This window comes from Halichoerus grypus, chromosome 8, assembly GCF_964656455.1.
Source record: "Halichoerus grypus chromosome 8, mHalGry1.hap1.1, whole genome shotgun sequence".
Classification (NCBI taxonomy): domain Eukaryota; kingdom Metazoa; phylum Chordata; class Mammalia; order Carnivora; family Phocidae; genus Halichoerus; species Halichoerus grypus.
In genome coordinates, this window is record NC_135719.1 from 130,891,479 (window position 1) to 130,914,222 (window position 22,744).

General features: G+C 42.4%; 1 protein-coding gene across 2 annotated transcripts in view; it reads right to left on the reverse strand.

Moving 5' to 3' along the window:
- The window catches only part of STON2 (stonin 2), a 143,033-nt gene that overhangs the window by 106,344 nt on the left and 13,945 nt on the right, over positions 1–22,744 (reverse strand). For both annotated transcript variants that reach the window (XM_078054059.1, XM_078054058.1), the window contains exons 2-3: positions 5,128–5,403; positions 3,010–3,285 (exon numbers count right to left, since the gene is read on the reverse strand). In XM_078054059.1, the coding sequence (XP_077910185.1) occupies positions 3,010–3,285; positions 5,128–5,215 (364 nt within the window). In that variant the 5' untranslated portion in view covers positions 5,216–5,403. The remainder of the gene's footprint in view (positions 1–3,009; positions 3,286–5,127; positions 5,404–22,744) is intronic.

A 22,744-nucleotide genomic window follows, 5' to 3' on the forward strand; every position in this document is an offset into this window, starting at 1 on the left:
CTGCAACAGACTTCTGTTAAACATCTGTGTTATTTTGGTGTAATGCCCACAGTTACATATATGATATTATTGACAATGCACAGTACCCCAACCTTTTGGATTTAAATTAAAATCTGAGCTGCCCAATAGCCATCAGAACGGAACTGTCTATCTTGGGGGATGTCTGCATTACCCATGTTGACAGGGTCGAAGCCTCCTTTCTCCTTATTACATGGCCTTAGCTCTATCAACCATTCTTCCTTGTTGTCAAACCCAGTCTGTGTGAGGAAGCCCATGAGGGAATTAGCCTACATGGGTGGGGCTGGTTTGGGTAATAGGGAATTGATGGGTCAGGCTAGGTATTGGCAGGAAAGGTGGAATTGGAGCCTTGGATTTATTACCCATTTCCTTTACCACTCTGATGCTCTGAGCATGGTTCTTGGGTCCCTGGAACACTACCTGAAGTGGGGCTGGCCCTACACATGCTTTATTCCTGCTTCTTGCCCACACATCAAGCCTCAAGTCTGCTAGAAAACCAGCCACAGGCTCCTCCTGAGGCAGCCTACAGGCTCCACCTCTAGAAGGATGCGTTAAACTCACATATGGAAACATATAGATTATTGTTTGAGCAGTTTTGAAGCCATAATAATGCTTTCAACACATTTGAAAATTGTCATTTCTTACTTGTTCTCTAGTAATATCAATACATTCCATAACCTTATTAGAATGCAGAGCTGGGACTAGGGTAAGGCAAGTGAGGGACACTCCCTTTGGGTACAAAATTTGGGGAATCAAAAATCTCAGGAATCAAACATTTTTTTTTAAAGATTTTTATTTATTTTTTGACAGAGAGGAAAAAACAGTGAGAGAGGGAACACAAGCAGGGGGAGCAGGAGAGGGAAAAGCAGGCCTCCCGCCAAGCAGGGACCCTGACGCGGGACTGGATCCCAGGACCCTGGGATCATGACCTGAGCCGAAGGCAGGCGCTTAAAGACTGAGCCACCCAGGTGCCCCTCAAACAACATTTTAAATACAGTATTTTTTTTTTAAGATTTTATTTATTTATTTTGACAGAGAGAGAGACAGCGAGAGAGGGAACATAAGCAGGGGGAGTGGGAGAGGGAGAAGCAGGCTTCCCGCAGAGCAGGGAGCCCGATGCGGGGCTCGATCCCAGGACCCTGGGTATCATGACCCGAATTTAAGGCAGACGCCTAATGACTGAGCCACCCAGGTGCCCCCAAATCTGATATTTAAATATGAACAAGTAGAGGGGCGCCTGGGTGGCTCAGTCGGTTACGTATTTGACTTTGGCTCAGGTCATGATCTCAGGGTCCTGGGGATGAGCCCTGCGTGGTCGGGCAGGCTCCCTGCTCAGTGGGGAGTCTGTCTGTCCCTCTCCTTCTGCCCTCCCCCACGGACAGCTCATGCACGTGCACAGGCTGTGTCTCCCTCGCTCTCTCAAATAAATACATAAAATCTTTTTAAAAAATACAGGGTACCTGGGTGGCTCAGTTGGTTAAGCGACTGCCTTTGGCTCCGGTCATGATCCTGAAGTCCCAGGATCGAGTCCCGCATCGGGCTCCCTGCTCAGCGGGGACTCTGCTTCTCCCTCTGACCCTCCCCCCTCTCATGTGCTCTCTCTCTCTCTCTCATTCTCTCTCAAATAAATAAAATCTTTAAAAAAAATAAAAATATAAAAAGTATACATAATATATAAATTATGTAAAAATGGAAGTGTCCATTATATAGAATTATGTTTTATATTTTCTTAACAATTGTTTTATTGGTGCTGAAAACATGTTTGAAAACCAAAAGAATTGTTTTTAAAAATTAAAACTAGCAAAACATTTAACCCACCAACAAAATAAAACGTATCTACCTTACTTTTCTCTAGTAGGTCTCTGTGGTAGACAAAATAATGCCCCCCAAAAGATGCCCATGTCCTAATCCCCAGAACCTGGGAATAGGTCACCTTCCATGGCAGAAGGGACTCTGCAGATGTGATGAAGTTAAGGACCCTGGGATGGGGTGATTATCCTGGATTATCCTGGTGGGCTCAATGTAACCACAGGGTCCTTAAAAGTGCAAGAGGCGGGCAGAAATCAGAGGGAGATGAGATGACAGAAGAAAGGCACAGAGAGATGCAGCATTGCTGGCTTTGAAGGCAGAAGAAGGGGCCACGTGCCACGGAATGTGGACAGCATCCAAAAGCTAGAAAGGGCAAGGAAACAGATTCTTCCCTAGAGCCTCCTGGAAGGAATGCTGCCTTGCCAATGCTTTGAATTAGCCCAGTGACACCACATCCAACACTTGGACTTCTGAACTACAGAAACTGTAAGAAAATAAAGTTATGTTGCTTAAACCACCAAGTTTGTGGTAATTTGTTACACAGCAAATAGAGAACTAAGACAGTCACGAAGGCTATCCAGTCAGTGTTGGCATGCTTTAGTGCACAATAAAATAAGCAGCCAGGTCACCAGGGAGGGGACTAACAACAACTCTGGCTTCGCTAAGCTCCCCTGTGCAGCTTCTGGCTACTGCAATGCCACAAAGTAAGAGAATTATCATTAATGACAGTCCCTACCCCTGAAGATTTAGATCTAACAGGTCTGGGACACAAGAAGATCCGTGTTTAACTAGTGACTCTATTAGAAATTGATGGTGGTTCATGCTCTGAGAGACATTCATTCCTGCCTGTAAGGAGCTTATAATTCAGGGGCTGAGTAAACATAATTCCAATACCTAATAGGTAAATAAATATGCATACTTCCAAAGACAGGTCAACAGCCAGGGACAAGTACAGAAGGCTAAAAATGGCCCAGAGCACATAAATCCTTCCATAGGCTTTGATAACAGCCTAGTTGTAGAATTAAGCCAGAAGAGATCTCTGCCAGCACTGCTGTGTGGCTGGTGCCTGAGGGCTCTGGTAAAGCAGATTCCCAGCAGTCCTTACACACCTCTTCATGGCAAAGCTCCCCTGGTGAGCATGGACCTAAGCCCGAACCCTTCCCAGCCTCCCACCTGTCTCACCTGTTTCCTTCTGAGATGGTGATGTGCTGGCCCAGGGGGTGTCGTCTTCAAATTGAACCCAGTTGCTGATGGCGAAGGCCAGGTCAGGTGGGGGCTGCTCGGGGCTCCCAGGAGGGGAGGTCGCTTCAGAGATGAGGCCCAGCTTTTCAGAGGAGTCATCCTGCTCTGAGTGGGAAAGCTCCTGAGAGCCTCTTTCCGCCGCGTGGTTCTCCCCGGAGGAGCTCTCAGACTGGTCTGAGTAAGACGACAGTGCTGGGAGGTGCTCTTCGGTGCCCCCTGAAACACATACCAGACACCATCATCAATCACGTGAGGAAGGCCACCCTTCAAAACTCCCATGGAGGAAAATCCCAAGGATATGTAAGGGGTGATCACAAGACTCACCATTCCGGTGGGTGCGGGTGAAGAAACAGCCACGCCCAACTGCCTCTATGCTAAAGGAGTGTTTTCCTAATAATGTGTACGAAGGATAACCTCAGCATGCCCACATTCAGTATCCAGGCAAGCTGAGAATGGAAATCTTATTCACTGTTCTTATCCTAGCATCTACTCCAGGCCTTGGCAGTCACAAACAACAATGCTTATAGAGGCCAAACAGAAATATAACCGAGTCGAACAAGAAAAGCAAAAGGCAACAGGGACTGACGGAGACTTTGGTTGAACAGGAGAGCTTCTGTCTGGACTAAACACATGCAAATTCACACTTCAAACTCCGTGCAGTCCAAACTACACGTGTCTGCAGACTGCCAGGTGTAAACTCTGTACCAACAATCCGCTGAATGAGGCCCAGCTGAATGAGGCCCCTAACTTTCTAGCACTTTATTGGTCCTGAAACACATAACAGCCTTCAAAAAAAAATTTTTTTTAAAGAACTATACCCTAATGGTGGTGGTGGTTACACAAATCTAGACAACTGTTGAAGTTTCTCAACTGCATACCAAAAGCGGTCAATTTTACTATATGAAAACTTTTTAAAAATCAAAGTACTAATATAAAATTTTTTTCTGCCATCGTTAGCCACACAACCTAGTCTACCTGCATGTAACCAAACCCTTTAGACTAGCGCTGCCCAACAGAAATAAAAGCTGAACCACATATGTAATTTTAATTTTTTTAGTAGCCACATTTACAAAAAAGTAGAAAGAGCTGAACTACTTTTACTAATATAAATTTCAACTCCTTATGTTGAAAATTTATAATTCTAACATGTAATTAATATAAAAGTTATTAATGAAATATCTTACTTTCACTAGGTCTTTGAAATTCAGTGTGGGTATTTTATACTTAAGACACATTTCAATTCCAACTAGCTGCGTTTCAAGGACTCAAGAGCCCCATGGCCACCATACTGGACGGCTCACCTGTCCACTCACACTTTCCAGGTGCTCTCAGTGAAGCTGGGCTGATAGCAGCTGGCAGCAGTAGCTGCAGGGGGACAGAACCAGCCGACAAGGCTCTGCAAAGATCTCCCGTCCCCTACCTTGACCTTCATCCCTGAGCACCAGGTCCCTAGAAGTCAATTTAGCCATCTTCATCGTATCGTGGATGACAATTAACTGAGCTCTTCCTACATGCCAGGCACTGTTCTAAGCACTTTACATATATTAATTCATTTAATCCTCACAGCCCCACTGAGGAAGGTACTGTGATTACCCCTACTGCACAGATAAACGACTACACAGAGAGGTTAAAGAGACCGTCTACCCAAGGGCATATCACTCAGCTGTGACAGCCAGGATCCGAGCCCAAGCAATCTGTCTCTAGCGCCTGTCACTCTTCACAGCTATGCTTTAAAAACCGAGGAACTCCAAACTGCTGTTGGGAGTGACACCCTAAAAGGCCGATTATAAAGTAGTTTGTAAATACGAAGTTTACGCTCCTTAGAAGAAAGCACCCAATACTTTTGGTGTTTCCAGGCCCTTTTGTTTGGGACTCGAAGGTTCCTAAAAATGCTTCCCCCAGGCTCCTAAGTGGAAGAATGTGCACCTTAGGAAAGTGACAAACCGGCTCTTTTTCACATATTAAGATGCCACCCAAAGAATGATCAAGTAGAAGTCATTATAAACAGTTGTGGTTCTTTGCTGATCTCTTCACTTAAGAAATGAGAGTGCTCCTTACCCTCGGAAGGGACAGGAAAGAGTGGCTCCTCATTGAAGGAGACCCACTCTGACTGGTGGGTGGCGATCACATGGTCCAAGGTCGTCATGCTAGGAAGGCACTGATCATCTTCACACTGATGGCCTCAGACAGACCCCAGAGTAATGTCTGGGGTGGGGGTATGGTAGCACAGTGGACTTGGGTCTTGGCTCTGGTGTGAGGATCTTGTAGAGGGTGGCACTCAGAACGTAGAGAGATTGGCCCCTCTTGCCTTTGGCTAATCTGCCAAGCAGAAATCTGTTTAAAAAAATAATAAAAATTAAAAAGGACAACTATCACATTATATCCAACCCACACAGGTCTAGGGTTTTCAACGCTGCCCACAAAGAGGTGTCGGTGGTTTCCAACTTGTATTACTTCTCTCTGCCCTGTCTTGTCCCCACGTCTTGTACAGAAATATCTGCCTTTAGCATCAAGATCTCTGTATAGGCCTTCATATCAGACTTGTAAATAATCATGCAAATTTTAGCAATCAGATCCTAAATTTCTCCAATTATTATATTTTGGAAATACTTCTATTTATAATACAATGCCATTGTTGTAAAACAAAAATTAAAACTTTTCAAAGTATTTTCACTTTCTTTTACTAGATGGTAAAATAAAAGCATGTTCTTTCCTATTAAATCATAGCACTTTCTTGCCTTAGGCAGGTAGCTCTTTGCAAGCCTGATTTAAATCCTTGGCAGAAACCCAACCACCTCCAGATGGTATCTCCAAGCATGGTTTACCAATCAAGAGAAACAGAAATGGAGTCATCTTGTTCATTTGGAGTAAATGGGAAGGGAATATTTGCTTTAGTAAAAAATGTGAATTAAAGAAACATATTTTCAATTTAGGCCAATTTGAATTAGTACATAAAAGTCTAGCCTTTACTCACATCACAATTATGTTCTATGTATATAGAAAGATACTTAATAGACTCATAATTCTGTTTGTACTATTAATGTCCATTTACAATCTGAACCTAGCTCTTGGCTCTTATGATAAATTAATAAAACCTGAAATAATGCAAAATTAATGTGTTTCCACAAAAGAGCTACTATTTACCCTGAACAATATCAGTTCTTATTAATGGAATACTTACAATATTCATTTTAGTCTAGAAAAATTTAACTCATAGCCTTCTGACTGGTGCATAATAAAAAAAATGTTGAGGAAATTGTAGTATAGATTATTACCTGCTATAAATAATCTATGCTGGGGTTAACCAGAACAGAAATATGTAATAGTTTTTGTCTTTTTTGGTAGCTAAAACAGTTTTGCTGTACAATACTGCCTAAAAATAACTGCTTGCATACATTTATAATTTTCAGAAACATATTTTTTAATATATTTTTGAAAGATTTTATTTATTTATTTGAGAGACAGAGGGAGAGGGAGAAAGAATCTGAAGCAGACTCTGCACTGAGCACAGTCCAATGCGGGGCTTGATCCCACAACTGTGAGATCATGACCTGAGCCAAATGATACTTCATTTGATTCTATAGCCATTTTAGTTGAGTAAGGCAGATATAACTATAATTTCTTTACAGATGAAGAAATTTGGGGGGGAGGAGTGGCTTATCCAACATTTTCATTGTTTCCAGGCCCTTGTTTGGTGCCCTAAGATGTTTCCTCCAGGCTTCTAACTGGAAGAATTCACACATCCCAGAACAGTGACAAATGGACTCTTTTTTCTCCCTGATATCCACAGAATGATCGACTAGAGCCATAATAAGCAGGTGTGTTAGATGCACCAAGCTAGGAAGTGATCGATACATCCCTGAAACCTAGGTCTTCTGGTGCCAAAACACTCTGATCTTTGGATCACAGCCACACACACACACACACACACAAAGTACCAGAATATATGCAAAAATCACCCAACTAAAGTACTTTACAAACATCAATTACAACAGAACCATAATGAAACGATCTGTGAAAACTCCCCATGTGGAAATCTGCCAGGATACCCCAGCTGTGCAGAGAATGGAAAGCCTGGAAATCTCTCTTCCAAGTCCCTCTCCAAAGATTCTTACCAACCACGGGACCAGATGTGTGCAAACAGCCTGGAGAGTACAGAGCTCCAAAACCAGATCTCACCAGAGAACCACGCAGAGCCCAAAGACCCTAGAGCTGCCTCTGGCGGGCTTGTCCCTGAAAGCTGTTCTCAAGCCCTATCAAACATGAGTTTGTGGCTGCAGGCCAAGATAAGACAGCAAAAGAGAAGAGTCAAGACTCCTCCTCTCCCTATAACAGCAGCATATAAGCCAGGTCCAACAACAACAAAAAAGCCACAATACAAGTCCATGTGCTGACACATGCAGCGTCATAGCTCAATGGGGAAAACATCCTCCCAACCCCGTGATGATGAATCCAGCAAAATTCACAGATGAGTGTGGGGGGGTGGGGGAGAGGGGACAAGGGAAGAGGAGAAGGGAAAGGGTGAGGGCAATGGGACAAATACCAAGAAATTTTAGAGCTCAAAGGTTTTCAAGACCAACAGTCTAACTCTCAAGTTCACAGATGAGTAAACTGAGGCCTAAGGAAATCAAACGCAGCAACAGAGAATGAGAGCATGGGCCTGGGATTTGAATCCCGTACAGCCTTTAAGCCTCATTTCACCCCTGTATAGCAGGAATAACAAGACTCACTTCATAATTTTAAGGCTTAAGAGAGATAATATACACGGAGTGCTTAGTACTGGGAGTAACGAGCCCTCGGTAACAATGATGATGGTAACTGCAGGTGACCGCACAGAGGGCTTACTACATGCCGGGCTCCAGGCCCAACTCCGTATGAATGTCAGCTATAGTCATCACTGCTGTTGTTAAATTACTTGCCAGAAGTCACCCAGCTCATTAGTGAAGTCTTGGGACTAGAATGCAAATTTCATGGAAACCTCTCCCTGCCGTTTCTGTCATTTCCACATTCTGGCATTAGGGATTTCTCTTTTCAATCATTTTTAGACCAGTTCTCCCAGATGTTACTTGGAGTCAAGCACTCAACCTGCTCTTTACAGATACAGGCACGGTCTGGCTAAGGGACCAAGACTACTACTCAGAAAGTATGAGTGAAAGAGAAGCCCCAAAGCTTTATCTACACTTCCTTAGCTTGTCCATCCCAGATCCAGACATGGGCTGGTTACGGATAATAAGCAGCCCCAAGAAAGTCTGGTAGAACAAGTTTATTACAGCGAACCACCTATCATAATCCTGTGAAATGGATTCTGGGTATTTGCCATGAAACAGCCACATCCAATAAGCCACGAGATGTGGTTGTACCAGCAGCTGGAAACCACAGAGGAACCCAGTAATTGTGAGGCTAAGTTCACACTGGAATTTGGGTTCTCTATAAAAACCTCACCCCATTTTTAGAATGTGAATCATAAAGTGAAGCTTAAAATCACCACAAATGGGTAGTGACTCAGTATCAGCAGCAGGACTGACCAAGAGACACTATAAGTTTCACTGAAGTCTCTGGGTTGCCACTTCGGAGAGCAGCTTCTTTCTCAGCATCCCTTACACACTAAAATCTGGGGGTGGAAAACACAGTCGGCAGATAAGATGGGAGTCACAGAAATGGGTCTGTTTTGTGCCAATCCTCTGATATATATTCATAAGCCCTATGTGTTTGGACATATACTAAGCACCTTTGAGCCAGTGACCCTCAAGCAGCTTGCAATCTAGCTGGGGACACAGAAGAGCAAACACAACAAATCTGGAAATAATTCTGCTACAGGACATACCAGAAATGCTGTTTAGCTAGAGAGAGATCTGCAAGGGCTGGAACCATAAAAATACCGAGATTTCTTGGATTGGAAGGATATCCTTGGTTCTGGACCACCAGAAGGGAAGAGTAAGGATATCTAAGGACATCCTCGGGACAGAGGATCAGCATAAGGGAAGAATAAGAGTCAGACCTTTTGGGCTTGTTTCTAGACCAGTGAAGAGGTCAGTCTGATAAAAGCTGAGGTGTCTACTGAGGAAATGTGGGGAGAGAGGATTGGTAGACTTAACAGCTGAGGAGAAGAGTTCAGAGGGAAATGGTAAGCTGCCTAAGGTTTAAGAGGGGAGAGTGACTGAAGAAATGTGCCTACAGGAGATTAATGTTCCTCAGACTGCACTGACAAGAAGCTTGGAGATGGAAGCCATCGGCCACAACAGGACCTCAGTGTCTTGGGCAAAGTCAGGGACCAGCATCCTCAGGAATGTATACTGAGCTCTGTGCTAGGGCTCAATTAAAATTAACTTCACCTGTTTCTTTTAACATTTTTTAAATGGGGCAACTAGAAAATTTAAAATAATACATATACGGTTTATACTCTATTTCTATTGAACAGCATGGCTCTAAAATAGTCCATTCTTTATTCCATCTTTGTTTTTTGAAGGATATGTTTCAGTAGACATAGAATTTGAGGTTGACTTCTTTTCCTTCAGTAGTTTGTATTTTGGTCTCTATTGTTTCTGATGAGGAGTTGGCTTTCTCTCCTCCTCTACTGATCTGTTTTCGAGTTCCTTGACTCTTTCTTCTATCATCTTTATTTCCCATTAAGTTCATTCTGTGAATTTTTCATCTCAGTTATTCCACTTTTCTATTCTAAAATTTTCATTAGATTCTTTTATAGTTTCTATTTCTCACCTGAGATGCCCTATATGTTCACTCATTATGACAATGTTTTCCTTTAGTTCTTTGAACATATTTGTAATAGCTGCATTAGAGGTTTTGTCTGCCATATCCAACATCTGGGCCATTTGGGGATTAGTTTCTATTGACTTTTTTTTTTTTTTGCATACCTATTAATTGTTGATGATATACTGAAGACATTCTGGATTTGATCTTCCTCTGCAGAGCTGATTTTTGACAGAAGTCAAAATGCTTGCTCACATTCATCTTGTATAGGCTTCCACTTTGTTGGATGGATCCGTGAAAAGCCAAAGATGTCTCCAAAGCTCCTCTAACAACTGCAGAACTCAAGTTCCAAACTCAATCTCCATGGCAGATTTCAGCAGCACTTGGCTCTACACCTTATTAGGGTGGGTTTGAAGTAGGTCTTACTCTAGAACAGCAGCCGGCAAACTAGAGCCATGATCCAAGGCTGGCCCTCTGCCCTTTTTTGTAAATAAAGTCATACTGAGACAAAACCATGTGCATTCATTTACATACTATCTATGGCTTCTTTTGCTCTACAACAGCAAATTTGAGTAGTTACAACAGATGCTGTATAGTTCACAGAACCTGAAACAATTACCATCTAACTCTTTAAAAGAGTTTTACCAACCCTGCTTGAAAGCTTGTTCCTTACCCCTAAGACAAAGACTTTCTGTGTCTTTTCTGGATGCTTAGAATGTTAATAATATGTTAAGGAGATCTTCCCAGTGTGGCTGGGCTGGACTGTCAACGTCTCCCAATATTGCTTGACCTCTAGTATTTCGGTCCCATTCTCAACCTTGGAGCCACCACTTTTGGTAAATCTCACATGGTTTCAGTCTGTACATTTGCACTCCAGCCAGGCCAAGGATTCCCTGGGTATACCCAGACACATTTCTGCTCCCCCTTACCCCATGCTACTCTCTCTTCTCTAATGCCTTGTCCAGCAGATTCCAGCTGCTTCAACTGCCCCAGACCCTGATCTCTGTTTCGTTAGCTCAGCAGGACTGCTGTGCTCAGTGTAGACTCCAGCATATGATGCTGCATCAGGAAACTCTCCCCTGGAAGAGAGCCAAGGTAATCATCAGGCTCACCTCATGAGCTTTCCTTCTCTCAGGATTGAAATACTGTGATTTCTGTTGACCAATACCTAAAAACAGTTGCTGCGTACATTTTATCCAGTAGTTTCATGGCTGTACACTGCACAAAGACTAGTTTGTTACCAGTTACAGCCAAAATTGGAAGTCTTCCCCTGAAATATTTCCTTCTGACTTGTAATCATTTTTAAAAATAAAAAAAAGAGTCCAGTTCAGATCATCTAAATTAGGGTGATTTTATACTGATGTCCTGGAAATGTTAATTAGAAGTTTAAGAAAACTTTCATAAATCATATGAAAAGGAAAGGAGGGTTTCATATAGCTATATGGATTAATTCCATCCCTTCAGAGCTGAGAAAATGTTTTGTTTTGTTAGGTTAACTATGAGTTATAATACTGTAACATAATTCTTGTTTGGTTAGTGAGCCACAAAGGTTATTTAAATCTGAGAATTTAGACAGCTCCCTCTTCTATCTCTTTGCCATACGTATTCAACTAGATAGTTACTTTGGACATGTCTGCATCCACTTGTTGGGTTTTGAGGCTACTGGCAAACACTATCCAGCCATCTGTTTGGGGTTTATGCAGAAACATCTCAAACTAGGTCCTACTGCCAATTCCAAACCCTAAAGTAAGGCCTCAGCCTTTTTCTGATCAAAGACAAGCATCTCAAGGTCAAAAAGAAAACTGGGAAGAAAGAATGAAAAACTAAGACCACATAGATCGTATGTATTTCTGCAAAGCTTTCTTCTAAAGCAAGACATTCAACCAACTTCCTGAACATCTACTATGCACTCAGAATTTGCAATGTATGATACAAAATAATATCCAGCATGGTTTTGTACTCTGAGACCTCTGTCACAGTGGGCTAAAGAAATCACAAAGATTTAATCATGAAGTTAAAGTAACCATGCCACTTGTTTCACAACTTCACAAGCCCGGAAGGCACAATTGCCCTATGACAAAGACCTATATCAGATTCAAGACCTGGAACACTGCTTCTCTTCCTTCTTCTCAAGTCTTTTCCTTTAGGAGAGAACAGAGTTCATTTTAACAGAATCTGAACACTGGAGAAAAAACACACACATACAAACATACACACACACACACACATTTTAATTAACAGGTGCTTTGATGTTCCCAAAAGGAAAAGGTAAGTAGCTTTGGTTGTATGCTTCTACTATCTTTTTACCATTTTTTCTTTCATTTAAATATATTATTCTTTAAAAACTAAAAAAGAAAAGACTGATCACTCCTTTTCCCCTGGAAGTTGTTGAATAAAATGAACACCCTAGCCTCAAGTCAACCATACATAAGAACTCCAAAAGGAATATATATCATTATTTCAACCAACATCAGTATGTATCCATGATTCTCTGTGAACCAACTCCCCACTATTTCTCTTTCAATCACATACACCATAATTCCCCATCCCTACATGTTTGTTTTTTGTCCCCTCTAAAGTCATTATTTGTGTATTATATACACATACACACATACACAAATATACACATATAAATATATATATATATTTACATGCATGCATATATGTGTATCTCAAGGTTATAATTACAAATATTTTATTATGTGATTTTTCTTCAAAATAAACAATCCTGATAGCTGTGTTATTAAAGAACTCTATGGCTCCACATTCAGAATCAAGTCTCTAAGTCATGCCTGGCCTAAAAAACAGGCTGTATCTGATCTTTGGTGCATTCCTGAGGCAGTGACCCTGAAGGACGTTCCCAGGTGCCTGAACAGTGTGTTACATTCAGAATGTAATGAATAACCCTGGCAGGAAGTCACCCTTTAAGGTTTGCAGAAGACTTTCTAATACCTCAAACTCTTAGGAGGTCCTGGCTTACTCCATCTTGGTAAACTCAGCTCACTTTAGTTTCATATTTGGAATAGGAATACTAATATTTTGCCTGTATGAAAGTAAGGAGTTGGTATGGATAATTTCTTTCCATCTGTATTTTAGAGCCATAGGTCTATCACTTTAGATGTTCCATCATAAGACTCTCAGTTGCCTAGGAGTCTATAGGAATCTTGCGGGTCCCAATGGTGGCCATATTCCTAGGCATAACCCTAAGACTTTCCAAGAAGCTAAACAAAATATTATTATATTTCACTGAAACTAAGATGCCATAGATTGTAATATGCATCTCATCTTAGAGATTATAAAATATTTTTAAATATGTATATTTGTGTGTGTATACACATACACACACACACACACACACACACACACACACATTTCTTGAAATCAAAGAAATACTCTTATTTTTATACCAAAAACCAAAAATTACTAGTAGTATATATTTCCAGGATGCACAGAACTTCATGGATTATGTCAATTCATTCTTACAATAACCCTAAGATAAGTAAAGCAGATATTTCTCTCATTTGATAGATACATATACTGACTCAGGGAGGTTGCTTGACTAACCTAAGGTCACCCAGTGAACCATGACAGAGTTGGGACAGGATCACAAGTCTCCTGACTCTAACTTCTATACTCTTTCCACTACACCACATTCTGCCTTTCAGAAAATAGGTATAACAGTTATGTTAGCTGGATACGCAATATCCATTTCTTCTCCTCATCCAGCACCAGGGGATGGGTCATTACTGGTTAAGCCAGTCACAAAAAATTTCTATTCCTGCTTTCCCACTCCCTTGCACCTAGCGGTAGCCACCTGATCAAATTCTGGTCAATGAGACACAGATAGAGGTATGACGAGAACTAAAGTTCTGAGAGTGTTTTGGTCTTTGTTTTGTCTTGCTTTGCATTGCATGTCTCCATGAAGTAGACATAATGCTCACGCAGCCCCGATCCTTCTCCCTTTCTCTTTTTTTCCTATCTTGAATATGGTTGTGATGGCTGGAGCTATGATAATCACACTGCAACCACAAATGAAAAGGACAAGAGAATCACAGTCACTGAGCCACTGAGCCAGTATCAATAATCATTCATCTCTATATTTATTATGTGAAAAAGATATTGTTTAAACTACTGTAATAAGGTTTTCTGATACATAAAGATGGGTGCAATTCTAGATTAACTGTGAAGAATTTTAAGATGACCCCCATATGATCTCCACATACTGGGGTGACTAAAAGCAGAGTTTTCTCTCACTGGTAGCAAAAGTAGTCAGAGAAATTCAAAGTGTGAGAGGAAAGGTCTCCATTACTGAGACAGAGATGACCACAGGGTGACTACAATCCTAAAGCCACAAGGAACTGAATCCTGCCAACCACAAGCATAAGTTGGAGAAGACTCAGTTCCAAGTGAGCACACAGTGGGCCAATCCTTAATTTCAACTTTGTGATACTGTGGATAGAGGACCCACCCATCCCATGCCAGCTTCATAGTTTAAAAATGGGAGAATTTATTCTAGAGCTCAAAATCTTGAGGGACAAGTCTTTTAAAAATAACTTCCCAGTATGGGTAAGGGACTGAACTTCAACTGACATTAACTATTATCCCTAGTAGGAAATAAATTAAAAATAATACAAACAGCAAAAGAACACAAAATTACACATGTAGCACTTTGGAACATACTACATAGGATTTCTCTCTCCAAAAAGTTTAATGTCCTTTTCTTCCTTAGTTACTTAGACCACTACAAAATTAGCTTGTCTTTCCAGAGACATGGGGGCAAGGCTGGAAGGGTGATCATTTTAATATAAAAAATTAAAGAACAATTTTGGGTACCTTTCCTTTGAATATCAGGAGGCTAATGAACATTCAACCAGTTTACTGGTGCAGTAATGATGATATCATACCAATGACTCTTCCTAACAACAAGGGATGTTAACATTTTAGAATGTATTAAAGGCTGGATGAGGGGAGAGTGAGCAAAAAGGAAGGCAAGAAGAAGTAGAACAGATTGTGGAATCGCCTCTCAAACTTTTCTTTTTAAATAGGATATTTATTAATTCATCCACTAAATTGTTAGCAAACACCTGCTAGATGTTCAGGATACAAAAAGTAAATGAGATAAATATGAAATAGATAAGCCTTCAAGGGGCTTATATCCAAGAGGGGAAAACAAGGATGAAACAAGTTAGCTATAAACAAGTAAAATACCTACAAATCAGTACAGGGTTAAGACAAGGAATAAGAAGGGATCTTAGTTATTAGGGTGATAGAAGAAGATCTCTCTGAAGAGGTGACATGTAATTACTACCTCAAGGATGAGAAGAAGCCAACCATGACTGGACAGGAAGTAGAAAGTATTCAAGGTAGAGGGAACCAAAGGCAGAGTCTGAGATAGAAACAAACAAACAAGAAAAACCTTGAACTGGGAGTAGAGTGAGCAAGGAGCCTAAGATAAGGTTGTAAAGGCAGTTCGTTTTTAGGAATATAGGATCTTGCAAGCCAAACTAAGATGTTCAGATTTTATGCTAAGCACGATGAGAAGTCAATGAAGGATTTAAAGAACAACAAAATTTAATGCGCCTTTTCAGAAGCTGAGTGGAGAACAGATGGGAAGACGAAAGAGTAGAAGTGGAAAGAACAGTTAGGAAGCTGTCATACAGTTGAGATGAAAGATGATGGCAGCCTGAAGGGGCGCCTGCGTGGCGCAGTTGGTTGAGCATCCAACTCTTGGTTTCAGCTCAGGTCATGATCTCAGGGTCATGAGATCAAGCTCCATGTCGTTGTGCTCCACACTCAGTGGGGAGTCTGCTTGAGATTCTCTCTCTCCCTTTGCCCTTCTCCCCACTCACACACACACACACACACTCTCTCTCTCTCTCTAAAATAAATAAATCTTTAAAAAAAAAAAAAAAAAAAAAGAAAGGTACGGCAGCCTAAAACAATTCAAGTGCCTATCCCTGGGGTTATGGATAAACAAATGTGCTATCTACATACAAAAGAATATTATTCAACCTTCAAAAGGAAGGAAATGCTGCTACAATGTGGATGAACCTTGAGGACATAGGCTAAATGAAATAAGTCTGTCACAAAAGGACAAATACCATATGATTCCACTTATATGAGGTCCCTAGAGTAGTCACATTCACAGAAACAGTAGAATGGTGGCTGCTGGGGGCTGAAGTGGGTAGGGGTGGGGAGAGTGGGGAGGTAGTGTTTCATGGGTAAAGAATTTCAGTTCCAAAAGATGAAAAGAGTTATGGAAATAGATGGTAGGGATGGTTGCCCAACAACATGAATGTATTTAATGCCACTGAACTTAAAAAACACTTAAAAATGGTTAAGATGGTAAATTTTCTATGTATTGGAACACAGTTTTTAAAAATTTTTCTTGGGGCATCTGGGTGGCTCAGTCATTAAGCATCTGCCTTCAGCTCAGGTCATGATCTCAGGGTCCTGGGATCGAGCCCCACATCGGGTTCCCTGCTCTGCAGGAAGCCTGCTTCTCCCTCTCCTACTCCCCTTGCTTGTGTTCCCTCTCTCGCTGTGTCTCTCTCGATCAAATACATAAATAAAATCTTTAAAAAAAAAAAATTTTTTTTCTTAAAAAATGACCATGTTAGTTGAAAGTATGCAAAGCAATTTTCATAATCAAAGGGAAAAATATGATTGTTTTGTGATCTTTAAAACTTTTTGTCAAAGCATTAAGAACTCTCTTACTACTGATTATAAATGTACAGGGTAATAAAGATATCATAAAACTAATGTGACTTAGTACACTGTAACTGAAAACAAAAGTAGTTTCATTTATCAAAAAAAAAAATTACAGTGGCCAGAATCAGGATGGGGGCAACGAAGATGGAGAGAATGAAGCATATCTGAGATGTTGGAAGCAGGGTCTCCAAGTTTCTAATGGATACCATATGTAGGGAGAGCAAGAGTGGAATAGTAACTCCTGGATTCTAGTTGAGGACTGGGTTGGATGGTACTGCCATTGATTGGGTTGAGGGAAGGAGTCAGAATCTACAGGTAAAATAAATATTTCTTTTTAAATATGATGCATTTGGGATGCTTATTAGACATCCAAGAGAGAGGTCAACTGTGTACTTCAACATGCAAATCTGGAGCTCAGGGCTAGCGATAGAAATTGGAAAGTCATCATTACACAGAATGGATCAGGTCATCCAGAGAGAAACTGTAGCCAAAGAGGAGGGTGGCTGATGTTCTCGTATGCATGGGCAGTGTGGAGACACACCATGAAGCTCCACTCAGAGCCCAGGACCTTGTGACTCCAACTGGACAGAAAAGAGGAGGGAGCCCAAGTTAGGGAGTGCTGCCATGCTCTGCTCTTCAATACATGGACATGTGGGAGGCAGAGGTCCCAGACCAACCAGACCATTCTCTACCTGGCCTCGTGGAAACAGAAAAAGAGTTTGGAACGGAGCATTCTCCATGAGAGATGCTCTGAATCCCAGGCTTGGAGAAAAAAAAAAATGAAAATGCTGCTAAAGAACTCAGTAAATTCAGGAGCAAATATCCTCAGTGCTAACTCTGTCGGCAGGAGAGGGGCAGGTACCAGACATGTTATAACAAAGGCAGGAATTTCCTGAAACCACAGGCAATTTTACAATTCTGAATAATTATTAAGTGAGACAATGTGGGTGAGAGTAGTCAAGCGATTGCAGCATTATTCCAAAAGTAAGGTCTGCACATTGTTGTCAATCAAGCAACAGAATGGGGAAAGGGTGAGGGCCCCGAAAACAAAGTCAGGTGCTCTGGCAACTCCCCTGGGGCCACCAGTCATTCTTCTGCATGGCCGGCCGGGGAGGGAGAGGCACAGCGCAGGGCAGCAGCTGTAGCGGCTCTCCCTTTATTAACAACGATGCCCACAGACCCATCTCCTACCTCCCCCACCCTGTCCCCAAGCACTCTTCATGCGCAAGCTCACTTCTGTCATCCCATAGATGAGGCACATCATCCCCTTTGTTCCTCCAACTGACCTTCTGAGGTAGGTGCTATTAGTAATATCAACACTTTAGAGAGGACAAAAGCTGAGAACAGAGAGATTAAGTAACTTGCACAAGGTCACAGCGCTAGTAAATGGTAGTGCTGGGATTCCAACCCAAATCATTCTAAATTCTCAGACTGTTCTCTAACGATCATTGGCTCATTCATTCAGTCAACCAACAAGAACGGAGAGCCTACAATGTGTCAGCCCCAACTCTGTGCTAGTTTCAGGGATAGAGAAATAGATATTACAGAAGCCAGAGAGGCCAATCAGCCCACGGCCCCAGACTCGTGAAGGATTTTAATATTATCCTTTTTTTAAGTGGAGCCTAATACAGGGCTTGAACTCACAACCCTGAGATCAAGACCTGAGTTGGATGCTTAACCGACTGAGCCACCCAGGCGACCCAAGGACTTTAATATGATTAAAAATGGAAGCACACATTTAGTCACAGGAATATACTGCAACAATTGAAAGAGGTGCCTCCTACAACCTTCAATTCATGTCCCATTACCAAACTACTCTGCCTGAAGAGTTCAATGAACATGATTTGTAACTCCTATAATTATCCTGTGTATAGCAAAACTATATTTCATTGTGGGTTTCTGTGTATGAATATGTATTAAAGGCTTTAATTTAGTTAAAGGCAAATACACAAGAAAAGTCAAAATATTTTCTGACCCTGTCTTGGAACTTCCTCAGTCTTTAATATATTGGGAACCACAGAAAAAGGAAGGAACATAGGTTTCTCTCCACCACCTCTAAGAGGCCCTGAACTTGAATGACAGCATGGGTTACTATGGAGGATGACCAAAGGTCACAGGGGTGGAGGAGCCTAGGGAGGCTTCCTAGAAGAGGCTATATCCAAGGTGGGTTTTAGGAAGATGAATTGCACACTGATTCAGAGCACAAGCTCTGTTTGCAGTCAAGCAGGCCAAGCCCCTCATTGTTAATTATAATCATGAGAATGTTTCAAACTCTCTAAACCTGAATTTTACTTAATAGTTTCAGAGAGTCCTATGAAGATGAAAAAAGATGCTGGACGTGAGACTTTCAGTGCAGGGAATAATAAGCATCCCATTGGGGTGACTGGGTGGCCCCGTTGACTGGGCATCCAACTTTTGATTTCAGCCCAGGTCATGATCTTGGGGTCTTGAGATCGAGCCCCAAGTAGGGCTCCATACTCAGCAGGGAGTCTGCTGAAGATTCTCTCCCTCCCTCTCCCTTTGCCCCTCCCCCCTTGCTCACACACGTGCGTGCACTCTCTCTAAAATAAATAAATAAATCTTTAAGAAAAAATAAGCATCTCATTAATGTTATCTATTACCATTATTATTTCTACTAAGGATGAGTAGGAGTTAGCCTGGCAGAGAGACAAGGTAAGAACTTGCTGATTTCATGCCTGTGGTCATGGCATTCAGGAAGTGAAAGTGGAAGGAAGGGGGAGACCCTAGAAATTTGGGGAAAAAAGGAAGTAGTGGTGTGAGCTTCAGTCTGACACAGGAAATGGCCCGACCAGCTGGCTGCGAGGCATTAGTTGGCCTGGAAATGCCTAACGAGAGGAGGTACAGGAGGCAGGGACGTCACACGGGACCACTGTGGGACTCCATGTGCATGATCATCTACGTGAGCAGCGTCCGTGGAGGGTGCATGGCGCAACCAATGCAGCTGAAGACAGCAGCTTGCCTGGACAGGTGCGGCTAGGGTCCTCAAACGGTAGACACCACGGCCCCACAGTTCTCCTGCTGCTGGTGTGGCCCAGTCATCTGGGCTGTTTCAGCAAACGGGGCAACAGTGGGACCAGCGCTGTGACCAACCCCTTTGGGCCATATGGAAACCAGATCTAAAAGAGTCCAGTTGTCACAAGAGAATCTGGGATTATCCCAATGTATCGGTGCAGCGGCAGCAACATGGAACCTTCATTTTAGAAATTCCTGCCAATGCTCCCCATATCAAGAAGAACTAGAATGAGAGGAAAACCAAGGTCTAAGCCACCGATCTCAAGCTTGGTGGGTGGCTCTAAATGAAGTCAGCTCAGTACAGATTTACCTAGAAAAACACAGAGCTTTATTCTGTCAGGTAGAGGAAGAGAGAAAAACTATTTCCCCATATTTCCCTCTTTCATAGAAATAACTTTCCTCCTGGGCTGCACTGCCAACTCCCCTTAACTCTTTCCCCGCCACTCCACCCTTCAGCATCCCTCCCCCCAACCTCCAGAAGCCCTCACCAGCACTCCATCCCCTGGCACTCTAACACCCCTGAAGCGCCACGCTGCACAACTCTGGGAGGCGCCATTCACGTACGTACAAGGCAACAGGAACAGTGCCTCTTTATGGGAATGCTGCTCCTGGAGCCCCGCACACGTCTTTCTGCCACTCATCCACACTTAAAAAAGAGCAGGAAAATCTCAAATGCTCAGAAGAGAACCCTGACTGGGAAAGAAGATGGAAGTAATGCTTACAGCAATAAGAATCCTTGAGCTTATTCTTCATTCAACAGAACAAAAGAAACCACAGCGAAAGGAAATACAATGACGCCTGGGTGATCAGGGGGATGGCAGCCGAACTGAGGGCAGAGACGGGCGGGAAATATCCTAAGGAAAGGAGGAGCATGGAGTTAATTGGGAGTGGAGGTGGGCAGTGAGTTTTAATTGGGGATATCCTGACATTCAAGGACTGTGAAACAAAAGGGTGGATATAGGAAATGCAGATCTGGGGCCTAGAGAAAAATCAGGGGTAGAAAGTTAGATTTGAGACACACACACACACACACACACACACACACATCCAAAAGATGATACATGAAGCCAAGGGAAGGAACAGGGTTATCAACAGAGGAAGAAAAAGACAGACAAAAGAAAATGGCTGAGTCCTGTAGTGTGCCTACCTATGGGGAAACAAAGAAGTGAGAAGGAAAAATGGGGACGCCCAAAGGGACAGAGCTAGATGGCAGAGAATTAAGAGGAAAACCAGAGGCCTCTGGGGTCATGAAAGCAAGAGAACTCTCAAGAAGGTATGTTTCTCTAGTGTCCAATGTTGTGGAGAGACATTACGGGGCTTGCATGGTCACTGCTGACCCTTAAGAAGATTAACTGGAGTGTTAGCTCCTTGAGGGATGGTCTATGCCCTTTGTCACCGTATTACCAAAGCTCAGGGCCAACGATACAGAAGGAAAGCAACAAGCATTTGTGGAACAGAGTAAAGCAGCTAGACTCGAAGCCCCATTGTAAAGAGTTAATAATATACTGTGATTACAGTTTAAAGTTTAATGACTCTTAATACAACTTTGTACAGGAAGGCAAAAAATCACCAGTGCACACATTGTTAATCCCCATTACAAGTTTCTATGGAGGAAGCACTTTTCCTTTCACCTGGCACAAACTGAAGCTCACCTCAGAGAAGGAACAAGAGGCTATTTCCTGGGATCTCCCCTGCCACAAATTCTCTGAATGACCACAGCAAAGTTGTAAAACCTTTCCATTTTTGTTTCCACATATTTATTAATTTGGAATTAATATAAATTCATTTGCAACCTTGAAAATACTTGAAAGACGGGAAATAGATTTAACTAGTCTCAAACTGTATGTGACTCTCACATGTCCAACAAAATTAAATACCTAGCAGGTAAACACTGCTTCTGTGGAAGGGTTTATTCAGCATGCCTTCCCACCTGTTTTAGCAAGATTAAAACTGGCCTGACATTTACCAAAAAAGCACCTCTTGGAAACCCAATCAAACCTTTAAGGGCTAAAAAATATCACCTTACATTTGTTTCCCATACAGAGATTAACTCTCTATCACTCTCAAGTTGTACTTTAAAGACAGAATAGTAATAACTCCAGCAAATAGCTTTTGCCAGCTTACTCTGCACGGCCCTGTGCTGACGGCCTTCTGTGCATTATCTCAGCTGATCTTTGCAACCGCTCTGTGAGAGTGCTATTGTTAACGCCCACTTCCAGAGGAAGAAACTGAAGCTTGGATCAGCTAACTTTCTCAAAGCTACACAAGCAGTAAGTGGTGAAGCTCGGCTTTAAACCCAGAATATATCACACATCCTCACAGGATCAATTTTCTCAGCTGTATAATATTCTGCTACATAAATGACATATAAAGACCTATGATTTTTTTTTTTTTTTAATTAGAAAGATTTTTAAAAATAGGAAATCATGAAACAGATGGCCAGCCTACACAGGGACCAGATCCACAGGTTCCAAATGATGGATCTTTTACTACTAATGGACCCATCTGCCCTGTTCCCCTAAATGAGGGCAGTCAATGCTGCATGGGAAGAGAGGGCAGGGGGTACATGGCTGAAGGCTCAGACTCCCAGCTAAGGCCTGTCAGATCCATACACTAGAGACCACCTGTCCTATAGTGCTCCTCCCTCTTCTTCCACCTTTACTGGCCCCTATTTCTCTAAGGAAATAGTGGTAGGTTTGAATGTCTTAGGCTGGGCTCCTTAGACGTCACAGCCTGAGACCAAGCTTCTAGGCCAGTGCTCTATGGCAATCCCAGGGAAGCTAGAGTTAGAAAAAGAAATGAGACAGTGAAATCAAATATAAAATGGCACGGGACCAGTCATGCCTTCACAAGAAACAAAACTTCTCACTGGTCATATTAGACACCCCCAGAGAGGCTGGTAGAGACTGCAGCCTCCCAAAAGTTTCCATCAAAGGGAGCAGTGCTCTGAGAGAAAGTATCTGCCACGTCCTGCCTGTTTCTTGTTCCCCACTGGGCCAAAGTTCATTCCATGGTGACCCAACTTCCCCCATACTTTTGGGGTGTACTGTCTGGCTCCTTCAGCAGCAGATGGGAAAGCCAGATCCCACACCCTACAGGGTGATGCTTCGACTGAGTCCAAAAGTGGTGGGAGTAAGCCCAACATGGCCTTGGATGGTAGGATGGTATAGTCCAGCAGAGCCCGTCACCAAGGAAACCCAGAGGCAAGTGGGGCTAAGAGGAT